Source organism: Epinephelus moara, chromosome 6 (genome assembly GCF_006386435.1).
Source record: "Epinephelus moara isolate mb chromosome 6, YSFRI_EMoa_1.0, whole genome shotgun sequence".
In the NCBI taxonomy this organism is placed as follows: domain Eukaryota; kingdom Metazoa; phylum Chordata; class Actinopteri; order Perciformes; family Serranidae; genus Epinephelus; species Epinephelus moara.
Genome location: NC_065511.1, coordinates 9,780,640 through 9,799,471, shown reverse-complemented (window position 1 = coordinate 9,799,471; position 18,832 = coordinate 9,780,640). Strand labels below are relative to the sequence as shown.

Here is an 18,832-nt window from a genome sequence, read left to right as displayed (position 1 = left end):
AATGTAAATATATTTCCATATATATATAAAGAATTAAAAAAAAATACCCATACTTTCCTCCTACTGCAAATTAAAACATAAAGGCAGCATAAAGTGCTTGGAATGTTCGCTTATGATACAAACTTTTGAACTGGGTATTCTTTTAATTTTCGCAGTGGTAGAATCATACTTAGTCTCATCTAGTGGGTCAAAAGGATCAACAGGGCTGTGGGGGCGGAGTTCCTATCAGTGAAACACCATGTTACCTCTGATTATATTAACACAATATCTTAAAACGTTCCCAACTGAGCAAGTATGTTGTCATTCACTTCTACCTCCTTAAAGTATTTACCCCCTTTCACGTAAGAGAACAGTTTGCAGCAGAGCACAGCTGTCAAGGAAAAACACATCACTATCAGACTGAACTTTAACTTTAACGTGTCCACCTTTTCCTCATTTTTTAGGTCACGCCCCTCCCCTCCGTGTCCACCAATGGGAAAGCGACTATGCCACCTGTGTGGGAACATCTATCCAATCAGCAAGGCGGCTTTTGTTTCCTTGTTTATCCTGCCTCTTCAGATGCTACAGTCCCCATCTCTTAATTTACCAACTTCTCCAGACAGGATACAAACCTGGCCCATGCTAGAAATGTAGCTCTCTTTTATTTAGTCAGTATTGGTTCAAATTATACCCGACATTAAAGACGTAAGAGTAGCCTATATTTTAGTAGGCCTACGCACGGTTACAGAGGTTTTTTATTGGTTGTTTTGACTGAGAGGTTAAATAGAGCCAGCCTCTCGTGCGCCTGGTTTTCTCCCACAGAAAGTTACCTGCACTAACTAGAAAGTCCAGTTTCTCAAGCAAGTCCTAGAAAACGCCGGAGAGTCCTGGAGGCAACATGGACCTGGACAGGTAGGAGATTAGCACTGCGGGTAATAACTGTCAGTTTTACTACAATTTTAAAAGTAGGCTACTTAACATATTTTAGATGTCTTTTGTCTCTTTGTTATTTGCACATAAGCAGCAGAATCGTTCTCGTTTAAAACCCCCACAGCTAATATAGTTTATGCTTTTAACATTTACTTGATAAAGAGTTGCTTTTTATGGAGTAGTAGTGCAAAAGGTAAAACACTCAAAATGCTTCTCAGACACTGCAGAAATTACCAAAACTAATATGATTGTGTATAAGGAGAACTCATTGTAATTTGAGTTCTAATTAAGTGTTATTGTTTTAATATGTGCTATAATTATTGCAAAATATTTCACTTCACTGTGAATATTAAAACAGTGTGATGTGTGTCCTTCTTGCCAGCCTCTCTGAATGATGTTTCAAAAATGACACACTAAAAAGTAACTCTCACATCCTCTTGACATTTCCAGAGCTGAATCACTACATCTTTTTGTTATTTAAATGTGATATACAGAAGTGACCTTAGATAAACACGCCTCACATGGAGCAGGCAATTGGATGGAAGTTTGGTGAGAAACAGCCTGGGGCAGAGCTGGTGGCTTGGCAGACGTAGCTGCTGTTGATGACAGATTGACTTTACAGTAACAACATGGCGTTTTGTTTCTTCCCAATGTCCTTTCAGTAAACGTCTGTTGGTGGTGGTACCAAATGAAGCGCTGGTGCCCTCTCGCAGGGTGTTCAGCAGCGAGGATGAGGCGTGGAGGAGTTACCTGGAGAACCCACTGACTGCTGCCACTAAGGCCATGATGAGCATCAATGGAGATGAGGACAGTGCAGCAGCACTGGGACTGCTGTACGACTACTACAAGGTGCGGAAAGTCTGACATTACAGCCAAAATAGTGATACAAGAAGGCAATTTAAACATATGTTATGAATCAGGGGCGGATTATCAGACAATGGGCCCCTGGGCACAGATATGCAAAAGACACCCCCCCCCCCCCAATCTCTTACATTTACATTTACTCTTTACATCTCTTTGTGGTCATTTTGAATCTCTTCCTGGTCAGTACCTGTTAATTTGTGTGACCATTTTGCAGCTGAACTAACCCTTTTGAACACCAAAATAACTGTTTGAGGCAGCGGTAGACCAGCAGCTACTGTGTTGAGCAATTTTATAATTTTTTTATTTTTCCCTATGGAGTCTGGCTTTGAAGAGAGTGCTATAATGTCTTAATCTTCCCATTGGACATCACTGTCTGACATGAAGGTTAACCAATGGAAATACTTTTAATATAGCATACATGTAATTTGACATAATTTTTGTCAAGTGGGACTTTTGTAGGTGGTGTTAATTTGAGTGACATTTTGCGGCTGACACTTAAGGCACCTGGGCCTGTGCCTGGTAGCCCCGTTCAGTAATCCTTCTATGGTTCTGGTTTGTTTCAGATCTTATTATTTGTTTTTGCTAAACCCTGTCAGGTCCCCAGAGAGAGGAGACGCACCTCCAGTGGTGTTAAACCCACAGACTCCTCTGCTGCTGCGCCTGAAAACTGCGGGAGCTTGGAGATACTAGAGCACCATCTTCAGGCTCTCAGATCCATGCCTGTCAACCTCTCCCTAAACAACAGCGTCACCACAGAACATCAAGGCTCCAAATACGGAGCCACCTGCCTCACAGGTGACACCAGAGGAGGAGATGGTAAAGGTGGAGGTGGGGTGACTCGAGCTCTGGTGAAAACAGAGGGCCAGACGTCCATGGGAGTGTCCTGTTCTGGAGGTTCCTACCGAGAAGAACCCAGAGAGCAGATAAGGATGGTTTATGAGCAGAGCCACTATGATTTGTCCCGTGCGGGGTATTTGAAAGAGGAACAGAGAAGCACTCCAGACAGCACATATGAGGACACTGTGGAAGGAGAGGTGAGGCTTGTTTTACAAGGGGGGTGAGGTGGAGGTGGTCGCTACCTTGCTTTGTGAACCAGGTTCACATCTGTTGGATTGTTTTGCTCTGTTAGTGGCAGTTTTGTGCATTTTTTTCCTCTGAAACTCACAGTATTATCTCTCTAACAGATGTACCACAGAAGTCCCTCCTCAGGAGTTGATGAATTTCACCACAGCCTGCCACTGTAAGTTAAAATTTACAGATATGTGACAACATTAAACATACAGATTAGATTTTTCAAGTGCACAGTATGTTTTGATTCAAGTGTTTATCAGGTGCAAAGGATAAGGCTTCCAATAATCTATAGCTACTTTTGTTAGTGTTGATAAATCACAAGTAAAGACCAAAACCAAGTCTGTCTCTCATTACTTTATGACTTCCCTAGCCTTTCTGTGGCTCCCAAGCCCAGTTATTCCCACTTGAGATTAACAAAAACTTTCTTTACCTGAGTCACGATTATATATAAGATTCATTCAAAAAAGGACCCAGCTGGGCTCTGCAGTTTTTTTTTTTTTGCAAAAGTTGCTCATAGTAAATAGTGTTTGCTGGGGAATATTTGTCAGTTGTGGATTAATACACATTTAATCTAGTGAGAAGTTACTATATTGCAGCAAGACTGTGTGTGTGTGTGTGTGTGTGTGTGTGTGTGTGCAATGGAGCAATGGAGCTCTAATGGGGTAAGATTCATCAGGCTCGAATACACACAGAACATGAAGAATGCCACCAGACTTATTATTTAAAGCTGTGCTGTTGCATGTGGGAGTATCTTTGATAAATTAAAAGATCAGTCTGTTTAGAGCCTTTAAGGGACAGTTCGGACTTTTGAAGTGAGGTTGAGAAGCAGGCTGGAGTACCAAGACAGAAGCTAGGCAATGCACTGCAATTCAGGGGTCAGCAACAAAATGCATTTTAGCCACCTAAGGAAAGACCCACCAAAAATGATTAACATCAGTTTAAGTGTATGATATATTGAGAGTATTTTCTCTGCTTTACCTTTCCTTTCAACAGGGAAGCCGTTGACAGCTTCAGTTCCCCATCTAAAGCCACCAGACTCCATTGAGAAAAACAGTAATTTTACCTCACTGAACATGGTAGCTGCTTGTCTACTGCCGCTTCAATCAGTTTGTGAGTGTGTGTTATTGTGTGACACTGGTGAATCAGAACTAACCCTTTTAAATGCCAAAGACACACAATAACACAAACAAAATAACTGTTCAATGCAGCGGTAGACCAGCAGCTCCCGTGTTCAGCAATTTTAAATCACTGTTTTTTCCCTATGGAGTCTGGCTTTGAAGAGAGCACTGTAATGGATTCATTTCCCTGTTGGAAATCACTGTCTGACATTCAGATTGACCAGTGAAAATACTCTTAATATAGCATACATGTAATTTGATATGGTTGCTTTTTGGTGGGACTTCTTTTAAGTGGCTAAAATATGTTTTGTTCCTGACCCCTCCATAGCATTAGATTGCTTAGCTTCCATGTTGGACTCCAGCCTGCTTCTCCAAACGGGCGGTATGTCAACTGTCATCTACTGTTTGTAATATACTCTCTATGGATTAGTGCCCCATACAACCCAACTTTGAATAATCTGAGCTATCCCTTAAGAGTGCCACAAGAATTGCGTCTTGCTGCAACAGCCTTCTTTTCATGATTAGTTCTTAAATTCGTATCTGTGCATATCATAAAATAAGATATTCTTAAACTGTATCGTCATGAAGTTTGCCCTACTCATGCTTATATTCTTCCAGTCACAGCTTCCAGTACCGTCTGGAGGCCAGCATGTCTCTGCGGCCTCGACAGGGAGAAGGACCCATGGCTTACCTGAACCGGGGCCAGTTCTATGCTCTGACACTGTCGAAGGCTAGCTTCGGTTTGTCCCTATGTCAGCCCAGAGGCAAAGTGCCGGTGAGTGGGCCGACGGCATCACACAGACCTGATGGGGGCCCATCCAGTAATGAACAATGCACCATGGAAGGCTCTGAGCTGCAGCGGGACACTATTGTGCAGGTAAGGGAGGTGAGATAGTTCATGGGCTGGAAGCGTAGAGGTTGAGGATTTTACATTTACCTTATAGTTTGGTGGCGTGAAATCTTGTTAAACTTGGAATTTTTTTTTTTTTTAAAATTCATTTTATTCTGTTTCAGCCTGAATATACTGTAATATGTCCCGAATATCTTTGCTTCCACCTCAGAGTGTTATCATGGTTGTCTTTGGGGAAGACAAGTGCAGAGACGAGCAGCTAAAGAATTGGAAATACTGGCACTCCCGCCAGCACACTGCTAAACAGAGAGTCCTGGACATTGGTAAGATGATTACCAACATTCATGGCTTGATGGGGTTGTAAGTAGAACAGATGGAGAATAGGCCCAAATACAAAAATGGCACACAAACTTTGGTATTGAATATCACACTTAGTTATTTTAACACCTAAGCTCAAAGCAGGTGGCAAACCTGTAGGAGCCTCCAGGACACAATTTGAATAACTGTCAATCCTTGATTCCCACAAGAGCACTGGGAATAGGCAGCCAATGGGATTGCATTTGCATAAGCGTTAACAGGAGAAATAGGTGGGGGCCTGGACTGAAGCCATATCCTGTACGATCAGCAAGAGGCAGGCCTCAACCTGTGGTTGAATGGAATGAGGCAGAGATGTCAGACACTGTGGTGGTTTTGTTTGTGGCAAGTTCATGCCAGTACCCTGGTAAAATCTTTAACCTGATCTTTAAGGTGATAATAAGCCCATGTGATGAGAGACTGTGTGTTTAAGGAGGTAACAGTAGCCTTATTGGAATTTTTCCTAATCTGGAACTTGATTTGTTGGGAAAATTGTTTCATGGATGAAAATATAGCAGATATAGATATCTATAGGTATAGGTACTGTATTTAAGATGAACTGCAAAATGAGTGCAAACAGATGAATCAGAAATTAACAACATTGTAACATTTTTGTGACCCCTAATCATCAAAGCAGTTCCACCATTTTTTGTATCATTCAAATAAAGTGTCCACAGAGGTAAAGGTGTCTTTTCAACCCCATAAACGTCTCACAACCCCTCAGATATGTCTTGTGACCCTTGGGAGGGGTCTGACCTCCAGGATTGGAATGACTGCTCCAAACTACAGAAAAGTACAGAATACTAAGTAGTCTGAGGCAATACTTCAACCCCCAAATTACTGTATGTCAGTCACTCACCCAGTGTTGTGTTATGCTTGAAAAGAAACTCTCACATTTTCTTGCATACCTCTAGTGAGCAAAGAATCCAAAAATGTGAACGGGAGAAAATTCTTAATTCATTTAAGTCATAGGGGTCTGCATTTAACAATAGCAAAATTCTATCAAAACATTTGTTTACAATCTTTCACATAACTCGAGCAGTATAATCCAAGTCTCATTTATCCAGTCATATGCTCAGTACTTCCCAAACAGACAGCCCTTCCTGACAGGGAACTGAACTCAAAGTAAGACTCTTCTAACCTTGCAAGCCAAACTCCATTGACAAAATCACTAATTTTACCTTGCTGAACACAGGAGCTGCTGGTCTACCTCTGCCTGGATCGGTTGTTTTGTGGGGTTATTGTGTAACTTTGATGAATCCTTATTAATCCTATTATTTGTATTTCATTTATTTGTAAGTATTTGTTTTAAGCAGCTGTAGAGCAGAAGTCCCCATGTTCAGGGTGGGTAAAATTACCATTTTTGTCAATGAAGTCTGGCTCTGAAGAGAGCATGGATAAGTTTCACTATCAGTTAAGTTTTCATTAGAAAAGTTTAAGCAAAAATGTATGTTTTTGGGTAGTGTTTAGTATATGACTAGATAAATAAAACTTGGATTATACTCCACGAGATGTGGAAGTTTGTTAACAGATGTATTGATGTAGTTCTGCTGTGTTAAACATGGACCCCTATGGCTTCAATTCATCAACATTTTTCACAGTTTTTTGATCCTTTGATCAACAGAGACATGCAAAAAAAGGTTATTAGACAAATTTGATGTAATTAAGGGTAATTTGGGGGGTGAAGTATTCCTTTAACTAGTTCCACTTTGCCCAGCTACAACAGCAAAATGCTGCTTAAACACTGAGGCAGCAGAATGTACAATCTATTAATGAATACGTGTGTCAATATATCAGTCACAGTGGCTAATTTTCTGCCCGACCTTTGATACTTGGTTACATTTCTTTGGATTTTAAATGCAGGGCCTTTACTCGTAATGCAGAATTTTTACACTGATAAAATAATTTTGTTGTTTATTCCACAATTTTGAGAGAGCTGTGAAATGTTAAAATTAGAGCTGACACCAAACTCGAGGATCTAACACCCACTGAAACAGTTTTCTCTTCACTTTGCATGCAGCCGACTACAAGGAGAGCTTCAGCACGATCGGGAACGTGGAGGAAATCGCCTACAATGCTGTCTCTTTCACATGGGATGTCAGTGAAGTAGCTAAGGTAAGAAAGCAACAGAAACACAGGGGGAACATGCTGTTTAAGTCAAAGCAAAAAAATAATGATCTAGAAGTGAATGGGTATTTATTTTCTTACCTTAACTTTCACACACACACACACACACACACACACACACACACACACACACACACACACACAGAAAGTAAAAAATTAGTTTTGTCATATTTTTCTTGTGTTTCTCATAGCCACTTGTGGAAAATGTTGTTTCATGAAACCACAGAATAGTAAGTGGAGCATATACCAGGCCCCTCCGTCCACCCCCAACCCCTTTGTCCTCCATGACACAGGACGCCCCTCTTGGTCTCTGTCGGGTCATTATGTTGAATCACAGACATGCTGCTATAGACCCTGAAAAGAGCTACTCAGATTTCACCTCTGTAAAAGTGGTCAGTTGGATAAAGACAATTGGCATACAACATGTACACATATACACACCCACACACACAGCATCAGCCCCCCCTCAGGGTGTTTTGGGCTCAGGAGACTGTGGCTGTGGCTCCCATTCAGCTCAAACATAATGAGGACTCCACAAACAGCCTCATTGTAAGAAAGGTAATTGCAGCTTTGTGGGTTTGTGGATAAATATTTACTGTTTGGCATAAACCTTCATTCCACTATAATTGTTTTCAGTGTGTTCAGATGATACAGTTCACTCAGTATCGGCTTTTTCCCGTTGTACACCTGACCGCAATAATGTAGCAGTATTTTGAGAATGTGGTGCAGACCATGTTTAGATGGAAAGCAACTACATTTCAGACATCCCTTCAGCTATCATCATCGGCAGTTAAAGAAAATGTACGCACATGTTCACGCACATATTCCAGCTTTACACTAATTGATACAGATTGCTCTGTTTCATCTTTAAGTAATACTCATTAAGGTGGAGGCGTCCTGAATTCTAGTTCCTAGTATGGGTTCAAGCCCCACAACATTTGATCCTACACTACACATAGTGCAAGCTGACTGCATCTTTTCGATAGACCCCCTCTGGCTGGTAAACACCCGCATCTTTTTATTGTTCTTTTTATTACTTTTCATCATGTGACGGTGAACATAATTTGGTTTAGTGAGATGTCTTGACAAGTATTGGATGGTTTACCATAAAATTTGATACAGACATTCGTGTTCCCCTCGGGATGAAATAACTTTGGAGACAGGTCATCTAGTGCCATCATCAATAGGAATGGGAATCGAGAAGTGGTTCCAAATTGTCCGATCCATCACAATCATATGCCTCTGAGTGTATCAATTCCTTTTATTAGTGCCGGCATGTTTTTCCAGCTATTGTGCATTGCAAAATCTCATGTGTCTACACTGCTGGAAACCTGCAACAAGAAATAGTCATGGCAGAGAGGAGCAAACGGTTCAAAGTTGTGTTTCATTTTAAAAATAAAAGACGACAAAGGTGTCTTTAAAATGATCATTTTGAGTAAGGGTGGAAAGACCAGCAATATGCTGTAATATCTGTCCACGCCACAGGAGTTTAAATCCAGGAGTGCTGTGTATTTGACAACCTACGCATGATGTCACTGCTTCCCAGCCTGAGCAGCATGTCTAACACTGAGGTGAATGTCCTAGGTTATAATAACATGAGCACCACACAGGCAGGCTTAGTAGATTACTATAAGACAACCTACATGAAAATTAATACTGTCATTTAATCAATTTTAGATGATGACAGTTGACAATTCACACCTGTGTAATCCTACTTTTTAAACACAGACAAGTGATCAGAAATCAATAAAAAAAAAAAATCAATAAAGAACTGGACCTTGAGCAGAATCAATGATGGCATTGGTATCAATAAATCTTATCAATTCCTATCCCTAATCATCAGGTCAAAATTTAATTTTGTCCAATACTTTTGTTTATGACTGAATGTCTGCAAAACTAATGACATTACGTCACCCCTACCTGTAATTTGTTTTTAGTGCTCTTGAGCAAATGTGTGCATGCCAACATGGTAAACGAAAATGGTAAACATTGTCACTGTGATCATGTTGTCGTGCCAACCTTAGCATTTCACCCAAAACACTACAGTGCCTAATTTCAGCCTCACAGAGGCACTAGCGTGGCTGTTGACTCTAAGGGACTGTACAAAATTTAGGACCAACATGTCAGCCTCCAACTGACATATTGGTGCTGCTTCTGATTGTGATGGGGGAGGAAATGAAGCTCTGATACAGAGATAGTAATGTTGTGTGGTGCATATGGCAAAGCACACTTTTATGACTGATTGATTAAAGTCATCATTTGTTACCATTTTATCCGTTTTTGTTTTTCCAATTAATCTTGCAGAGGGGCTGAAATCAAGTACATATTCCACTCTCCTAAATGCCCTCCTCCCAAATTATTTTCATACAGTCCTTAGTCTTGTTATAGACATGTGAAAAGTTGTTTGAAATACAGCTCAGTTGCCAGAAGAAAATAGTACATTTCTGCAAACTACAGATTTATAGCATTTGTGCATTTCATACACAACATATCAACATTTCTGCAGTTATGTAGCTCAGATTCATGTGTATTATCATTGGGAGATGGAGCAGATGATGAATGGTGTGACACTTAGGCGAGACAGCTGCCAAGCTGCTGACCAGTGTGGAGACCAACCAACATAAACATAACTAGGTGTTTTTAGCAAGACATCACCACATTTCTCTCTGCGATTGTGGCACCAAAAGCATGTTTTTTTAGTGAGACATCGCAGCATTTCTAGCCTTGATTGTGCCACCAAAACTGGGTGTTTTTTTTGTCAGACATCAGCAGTATTTCCAGCCACAATTGTGGCACCAAAACTGGGTCTATTTTAGGCAGACATCAGGGCATTTCCAGTAGTGTTTGTTTCTACAAATCCAGGTAATTCAAGCCAAAACATGGTCTTTTCCTGACCATAACCAAATGGTTTTTGTGCCTAAACATAATGTAACATTAACAAAGCGTTGTTGAAATCTGAAGAATGCCAAGTTTCAACATATCTGCTACATATGAAACAAACAAATGTTACATATTTGTGGTTTGCAGAAGCGTACAATGCCAATTTTTATTCTGGCGATTGGGCTGCAGGGACATGAGGAGAAAGAGGATGAGAGAGACCTCCCCTGTTATTGTGAGAAAGTATGTGGGCTAACATGTCACTGCTCTCCCGTCTCTTCCTCTCTGTGTTGTGCCAGCGAGAAATTTTGGTTTCCAAACATAATTGGAAGTCCAGTCAGGCTGTGATGGGCTGACATATAAAATTGGTATTTTTTGGTGCAAATGATCAGTTTTGCTTTTTGTTTTGGCATGGCTCTGCTGTTGCCAAGCAACAATCATCATCCTCATTGTAATGGAGTGTGAAATGTGTTGGTCGGGGAGATGAGCTGCTTCCTGCAGCATGACTTTGTTTTTTTGTTTGTTTGTTTGTGCCTGGTTGAGCGGATGGCACTGAACAGCCACTTAGCAGTGCCCTCTTGAACTTTTCTCTTTTTAGGAAGGTATTTGAAAGCTCACACATGCAGTACGTGCAAACACAACAAGCCTCCTACACACGCACACATGCACACACACAGATGCTAGCAGCAACACGTCCAGTGCTTATAGAGAATGGCTTGGGTCTGTGGAGGTGTGAATTTGTGGAGGTGTGTAGGAGGCTCATTTGTGCTCCAGGCCTTTCCAGCAATCAGCCCTCACCTCTGCAGGTTCAGGCATGATGCTGTTGACGCTGCGTAGTGGGAAAATTGCTTTTGAGCCGCGGTGAGGAATCTCTACCGTTATCCGTCTCAGCCGACCTGTTGCTCAGGCTGTTGGACCTGTTTAACTGGAAAATTCATCAGGAGTTTACGTTGGTTTAGATGATTTGGCATTGTCATTAATCAGGGAATCCTGTTCCGTCATGTTGCTAAATTTTTGAAGATAACCACAAGTAGTACTGTTTACAGGGTGCATTTCATGGTTTAGCACTATACTGCAATCTGGGTGAGATTTTATGAATTCTGTTTTTCTCTCATAAGCTTTTAAAAGATTCATCAGATCAGCAGCTCTGTCTGCTACATTATTTAGCACCGGTAGGAGAGGGATTTTGGAGCCAAGCCTCGCATTTCTAAAAGCTGTGGTACAGTGAGGTCTGGAACAACAATAAACCACTGGTAATTCAGCATCAATATAATCAATCTGTATAATTCACAAGTATGTTCTCACAGATTGGAAGCTTATTTGTGAACATATAAAACATTTAACATAAGGAGTGCTGAGAGGAGGTGGCACGCATTTGCATGGCTGAGTGTTGCTTCAAGCTTGTGAACAGCTGCTGTTGTGACTCATGACCCTGTGGCCCTCTCACTCATCACTGCATTGTATATGAGTCAAGTTAAGATTCACGAGGGAACAAAGATCCTCATCAGATCTGACTCCTCGTCTGAGCCACACTGGCTATAAAACTGACAGGCCAGTGGGTTTCCCTGGGCAAAATGAAATAGTACCTTATTATCATCATATCAAGTAATGAGTTATTGTTTTACGATGGTGCAGTGGTCAGCTTTGTCACCTCACAACGAGAGGGTTTCTGGTTCAAACCCTGGGGTGGGAGAGCCCTTTCTATGTGGAGTTTGCATCCTCTCCCCATGTCAGCGTGGGTTTTCTCCAGGTACCCCAGCTTCCTCCCACAGTCCAAAGTCACATGCAGGTCAACTGGTGACTCTAAATTTCCTGTAGGTGTGAATGTGAGTGAGAATGGTTGTCTGTCTCTATGTGTCAGCCCTGTGATTGTCTGGTGATCCACCCAGTGTGTACCCCGCCTTTCACCCAATGTCAGCTGGTTACAGAAAATGAATGAATGTACCTAAAGTGAATTAAAAATGATGCATTTCCTGGATTCTTTGCATATGAACCATCCATCTACAAAAAATAATTCACAACTACTGATGATTTAAGTGTGTAGAAAAGATAAGACTGGAGGATTTTTTTTTCACCATCATTGTCAACTTTGAGTGATCTGTGTAGTTTCACTTCTTTTAAAAACCTGGAAATTGGATTTAAAAACCATTATTGTATAGGAATGTTAATATTCATATTCAAAACCTGATGTATGACTGCTCTGACCACCACAGCTGTATCTCAGGTACCGTGACATCACCCGACATGTTGCAAATATGTTCATCTGAATGTATTTTTTTTCCCTCAGTATTTTTTTATTGTTTCAATACTGAAAACCGAAGCAATACATAGACCCACTGTTAAAACAAAAACACACTAAGAACCACCAAACATGTACACAATGATAGAAAAACAAAAAAACAACAACAAAAATGAATGTATTTTAAACTTGACGTTATTAAACTCTATTAATCATATAAAAAGTTGATATTTTTTTCAAAAATGCTTTCATACAATTGAACTGTCTGTGTTAAGCTTGGTTTGGCCAAGGTTCTTTACCACTGCCACTTGAAATGGCAGATTCTGGACAGCTCAGCTGTTAATACTTTTAGCTTAAAAAAATACTAATAAATATGACCATTTGTATATTAGTTACTAAGAAAAAGTTTTTCTCACATGCCTCCAGTGCGCTAAGAATCCAATGGTGGAGAAAATTCTTGATGAGTTGAAAAAGAGGGGACCACGTTAAACAAAAGCAAAACTATGTCAAAAAATCTGTTTACAAACTCTCATACAAATCGTGCAGTATAATCTGAGTCTCATTTATTCAGTATGCTAATTACTTCCCAGTAATTCCAGTAACTGACAGTCCATTCCAGCAGGGAACTTAACTGAAAGTGAAACTTATTTATGCTCTTTTTAAAGCCACACTCCATTGGAAAAAAACCCAGTAATTTTACCTCGCTGAACATGGAAGCTGCAGGTCTACCATTGCCTCGGTCAGTAAGTGTGTGTTAATGTGTGACTTTGGTGTTTTATTTAGGAAGATCTGAAGATTTGGATTCATCAGAGTCACACAATATCACAAGCAAACTTACTGATTGATTGGTAACTGACAGATTCACCAGAAGCTCCTGTGTTCAGCAAGGTAAAATTACTGTTTTTTTGCAGTGGAGTTTGGCTTTGACGAGATCATAGATAACTTAACCTTTTAGACCAGTTCCCCATCAGAAAGGCCTGTGTTTTGGGAAGCACTGAGGATACGACTAGATAAATGAGTGTTGGATTATACTGCGTGAGTTGTGTGAAACACAGACCCCTATGGCTTCAATTTATCAAGAATTTTCTCTGTTCTTGGATTCTTCATTTACTGGAGGCATGCAAGAAAAACAAAGTTTTTTCATGAGTTCAACGTGACGCAGGGCAAGTAATTAATACTCTTTTGGGGGGGTTTACTGACTCTTTCAACTATTTATCCACTGCTTTTCGCCAGCTTTAGACCTCCCTCCTTGCTCGCTAATTAGTTTTCATACACTCCCGTTCAGCTGAGTCAATATGAGGATATATGATATTTTTTATCAATCATAATTTGCATGTTTTTCATATTAGTTGAGCTAATAACCTTCCCATGTTCCCCCTGGCAATTGCAGAGGTACACCTTGATCGGGAATCACCAATGCATGACGACTTTTTGATAATTATCCCTCCCACTGCTAGTTTTAGGTCACAAAATTCTAGAAATGAACCCTGTCTTCTGTCTTATTTTTTGTTTCCTAGGTCTTTATCTCAGTGAACTGTCTGAGCACAGACTTCTCCTCACAGAAGGGCGTGAAGGGGATGCCTCTAATAATCCAGATCGACACCTACAATTACAATAGCTGCAGGAGCAGGCCGATCCACAGGGCCTTCTCTCAGATTAAGGTCTTCTGCGACAAGGTGAGGACAGCCTGCTGGCACAGTCAGTTGCCTGATTTGGTCACAACAATGAGCAGATCATTTAGACTTGGATGGAAGATTTTTCTTTGCTTTACTTCACTGTCTTTGAGCATATTCTGCCTTTCATTCCTGTCAAACACTTAAATGTTTTGCAGGGTGCTGAGAGGAAGCTTCGTGATGAGGAGAAGAAACAGCTCAGGAAGAGGATGAAAGGTAAAAACATTTTTTTTCTTCTTCAGTTTGGATAAGTAATGAAATACTGATGCACAGAAATAATGTTATTGAGCTCGATTTAAAATCCTCTGAAACAAGGTTACAAAGCACTGTCCAGGAAATCATAAAATTAAATAGAAGTGCTCGGCAGAAGACTGCAAAGCCAGGGAAATGTAATCAAACCATATCAAATCTGTATTTGGAATGGTTGCCTGGCAACAGATGCTGAGTTCACCCTCTCTCTCTGGTTTAGGGAAAAATGGCAGCTCAGGGCCAACCTCTCCTCCCTTAAAGAGGGCAGACAACACACTGTTCAGAACCATGCTAGACCTGGACTCCCAGCCTGTACTCTTCATTCCTGACGTCCACTTTGGAAACCTGCAGAGAGCCGGCCAGGTGAAGGACCCCTCCCTGTCTCATTGTCTCTCATTAACACACACACATAAGAAATGTCCAGTTCAGTCATTGTCCAGTTGTACAGTGTGCCTCATGTTGCCTTTTTACTCCATTTGCAGGTGTTTGCTTTCAACACTGAAGAGGTCGACAGAGATGGGTGAGTATCGTACTGCTATCTCCACAGGCTTTGCTGTTGTTTTGAGAAATGAGAAACTCAATACAGGAATTCTGCAATATACCCTTTAAATTATAATGGTGTGTGTGTGTGTGTGTGTGTGTGTGTGTGTGTGTGTCTTAGGAGTGTTCTGGTTAAAAGGAAGTCATGTGTTGCTGAGGATGATGTCTGTTCACCTCAGTCCAAGAAGTCCAAAGTAGAACTGGAAAGGAAAGGTTTGTAAATGTTACTTTTCTCTCATTAGTGTTGGTGCCGTGTCTTATTATTTGACTGAATTAATGTATTTTTATGCCTTGTCTATTCTATGCCTTACCAGTTCTGCTCTATGTGAGGAAGGAGTGTGATGAAGTGTTTGATGCCTTAATGCTTCGTACCCCAACCCTTAAAGCACTGATGGAGGCAGTGAGTATTAAAGATGTATAGTTGCTTCAGGCCAAAACAATATGACATGTTACATCCATTGTGCTAAACAGGATCAGTCAGTCCCAGATCATTAATTCGTTTTTAACAGTGTTTTGAGAAGGTATGGCCTCATGGTGCTTCAACATGTTGAAAATTTCTTCACAGATCTCAGAGAAATACGCAGTGCCTGTTGACAAGATGGCCAAAGTTTACCAAAAAAGCAAAAAAGGGTGAGTGAGTTGGAGGATTCTGCCTCTGTGATGCCGCACACAGAAGCACTGTGGTGCTTTTAGCTAAATGCTAACATTCACGTTTAGCAGATTTAATGTTTACCATGGTCACAATCTTAGCTTCACGTGTTAGCATGCTAACATTTGCTAATTAGCACTAAACACAAAGTGCAGCTAAGGCTGATGGGAGTGTCATTAGCTTTGCAGGTATTTGGTCAAAAACCATAGTAGATGGAAGGTATTATCTATTTTAGTAAGTAAGTGAGTGAAGTTCATTGCAAGCCATCCAACAGTTGTTAAGACATTTCCCCCAAAACAAAATATGTCAACCTCACGAAGCCACAAGAGGGGAAAGTGAGGCGATCACCAAAGCTAGTACTAAATCTAATAAAGATCCATCAAATACTTGTTGAGATGTTTAACTATAAAGCAAAAAACAACAACCTCACAGTGGCAGGGGACCATCACAGTCTGTAGGATTTATCCTCTGGGGACCATGAATGTGTGTAAAAACATTTCATGGAAATCCATTAAATAGGTACTGCACTCTTTTATGAACTGTAACCTAAATGATATGACTGTACTGTGATGAAACACATCAATGCCGATTAATATTGACATTTTTTTTTTTTTAACCAAATTTATAAAAATTGGCATGTCATGAGTTAAATATGGCTCAACGGCCATCTACTATTTTAAATGGATAGTTTAAGTGTACGCTATATGGAGAATACTTTCATGCTTTACCTTGCTACAGACAGCCCTTAGCGACAAGCCGTTTATGGCTTCAGTGCCCCATCAATGCTGTTGTCAAGGCGACATGACTTCATTGAGAAAAAATAGTAATTTAAACTGCCTCGATCCGTACATTTCTGTTATTGTGTGACTTTGGTGAATCTGAACTAACCCTGATAAAAGCCAAAGTCACACAATAACACAAACTGATTGAGGCAGTGGTAGACCAGCAGCCCCTGTGTCCACTGGAGTCTGGCTTTGAAGACACTGATTAACAGCTTCAGTTCCCTATTGCAAATCAATGACAGTATGGTAAAGTGGTAAACATATTCTAAATATAGTATAGACTTAAAATGAGAGCAATTTCTTTAGATGGGAAAATAAGTTTTGTTGCTGACCCCTCCACAGCAGTACATTGCTTAGCTTCTGTGTTGGCACTCTGGCCTGCTTTTCTAAAGTGGGGGCGTGTAGACCAAAATCTACTTTATGTAATAGACTGACTGTGTATAAGTACCCCACACAACCTCACTTAAATAGATACGAACGGTCCCTTTAAATCAGCCCTTAACCTTGCAAGGCCAGTGCTGACATAGTCGACCAGTTGGGACTTATCTATGTCATGAAATTTGCATGAAAAAAAAAAGAACAATACTCCACAGTCACATATCCACGCTGGCTAAAATAACATGCAGATCAACTCAAGGAAGCTGTAGAGAAGAAGATTTTGCCCTAAAGTAACCAGGACACTCTTGTTTGTTGTGTTCCATCTTCCTCAGAGTCCTGGTGAACATGGATGACAACATCGTCCAGCACTACTCCAACGAGGACACCTTCATCCTGGCTATCGAGAGCTCAGCAGACTCCTTTTGTATCACTCTGTCAGAAATCTGATGGTTTCACCAGTCATCATATTGTCAGGCAGTGATAATCACGGGTGGCTGACGCTTTAGCCATGCCTTGTGTAGCAGTTGTGAACATTGGGAGCAGTATTAGATGATGGCACCAAAATGTGTTCCTTGAAGAAAGCCACTCAGGAGTCTACATCAGCCTCACCTACTCGTTTACTTTACAAGCTGGTGTAGGAGGATTTCTTGTATTTGTGGCTTGGGGGTGGGGGGATGTTCAATATTTCCTGGCTAACTACCTATGCAAGTCTTGACTATAGCTGACTGGAATTAACTTCTTAATACCTGGTGAACCAGAGGAGAGGTCTTCATCCAGGTCCCCACAGAGCATCCCGCCAGCTTGCTGTGGTTTCACAGGAAGAAGACAGCACAGAATACAGTCGTCTTATTGGATTAACAGCAGGGACTGTTGCTTCCTCTGTGCTTTCTGCCATCCTTCCTGTTACCTCTTATAGTGGTGGAAGCTTTTAAATGACTCAGTCAGATGTTTGAAAGGCTCTTACCTCACAGAGAGACTATGCAACATCTTTTGCTGGCTTTAACAGAAAGTCATGGCTTATTGTTTTGTATGTATATAAGATTTTTAGATGCGTCTCAAATTGTTCTCATGTCAATATTCTAAGCGAAAGTGGACCTTTCCTAATCCGTCTTGGTCGTCCATCTTTTTTTATTGATTGGTTATATTTTTACTGCATACTAGTGCTTCCAATTGGTGCCAGTGAAATAACGGTTATCCCAGGTTGTCATTACATGCTTGTGTCTCAGGGTTTATAATTGCATGAGGCACCATTATGGAACAGGACAGTAAGTCTCCAGGATGCCGTTAAACTGTTTTGCTTCCTCTGTGAATGTGTTTATTGCTTTTCCTCTCACTGAAGAGACTGTAGTCATTAGTATTTATGACGTTAGTTAGGGACTTATGAGGCCCAACTGTTCCATCCATTTACACAATCCTTTTCTGAGGCTACTGCACACCATCAGATCTTAAGAGTCTCATCACTCTGTTCCCACTCACTGCCATTGTTTACACCTGATTTACTGACAGCTTCAGCGTCCTTCGTTTGCTTCATGCATCTTGATGTACAGTCTTTTAAATGAGTCAATAAATATAGTTTTATATGCAGTCACTTGTCTTGCATAACTTTTATACCGGGTGTAGTTTGGTGGAAAGAAAATAGTTCCTCCATGAAACTTAGAAAGAATAGGTGACATTGTACTGAGTGATTTGTACTTGTACGGAGTTTCCGGATCCTGTCACCTCAAGAACAAATAAGTATTGAATGCGCATCAAGAAAACTGAGCTGTATCAAATTTCATCTCTCCAAGAGGTTATTTCACTGTGTTCCTCTCTGTAGTCAAGGATCAAAGTACTTTACACACAGACTGCAGCTCAGTGTGACAGGTCACAGTGATCTCATCTCAGCAAGTTGAACTGACAAAAGTTTTTATTTGACATTTCAGCTGAGAAAAACGGCTCTGAAAATGGTTTTGGTAAATGGAAGCTTCCACAGAATAATAATTGTATTTTTTTCCATGTTAGTGGGGCGACTGTAGGGATGGCAGTGTGAGTAAATCCACCTTTTTGATTCAGAATGAGATATCTCACTAACTATTGGATGTGTTTTCATGACATTTTGTGAAGATATTCATGGTCCTCAGAGGGTGAATCTCACTGACGTTGGTTATCCCCA

General features: G+C 40.7%; 1 protein-coding gene across 2 annotated transcripts; it reads left to right on the top strand.

Annotated features, from left to right (window-relative positions):
* The first annotated feature begins 466 nt into the window (after positions 1 to 466).
* On the top strand, positions 467 to 18,258 carry LOC126391637 (grainyhead-like protein 2 homolog). Of its 2 annotated transcripts, none has more exons than XM_050046522.1 (15): positions 467 to 891; positions 1,572 to 1,758; positions 2,370 to 2,807; positions 2,958 to 3,013; positions 4,581 to 4,839; positions 5,024 to 5,135; positions 7,187 to 7,281; positions 13,927 to 14,085; positions 14,241 to 14,298; positions 14,552 to 14,694; positions 14,814 to 14,851; positions 14,993 to 15,084; positions 15,186 to 15,271; positions 15,437 to 15,501; positions 17,013 to 18,258. In XM_050046522.1, exons 1-15 carry the CDS (start codon positions 878 to 880, stop codon positions 17,125 to 17,127), a joined length of 1,917 nt encoding a protein of 638 aa, XP_049902479.1. In that variant the 5' UTR covers positions 467 to 877; the 3' UTR covers positions 17,128 to 18,258. The 2 variants fall into 2 exon arrangements, with proteins under 2 accessions (XP_049902479.1, XP_049902480.1); XM_050046523.1 differs by lacking the exon at positions 467 to 891 and adding an exon at positions 893 to 911.
* Positions 18,259 to 18,832: the final 574 nt, after the last annotated feature.

Excerpts from the sequence above, each read along its gene's own strand:
- LOC126391637 (XM_050046522.1), top strand. Across the intron at positions 4,840-5,023 it reads AGCGGGACACTATTGTGCAG|AGTGTTATCATGGTTGTCTT; the intron begins GTAAGGGAGGTG and ends CTTCCACCTCAG. Across the intron at positions 15,085-15,185 it reads AGTAGAACTGGAAAGGAAAG|TTCTGCTCTATGTGAGGAAG; the intron begins GTTTGTAAATGT and ends ATGCCTTACCAG.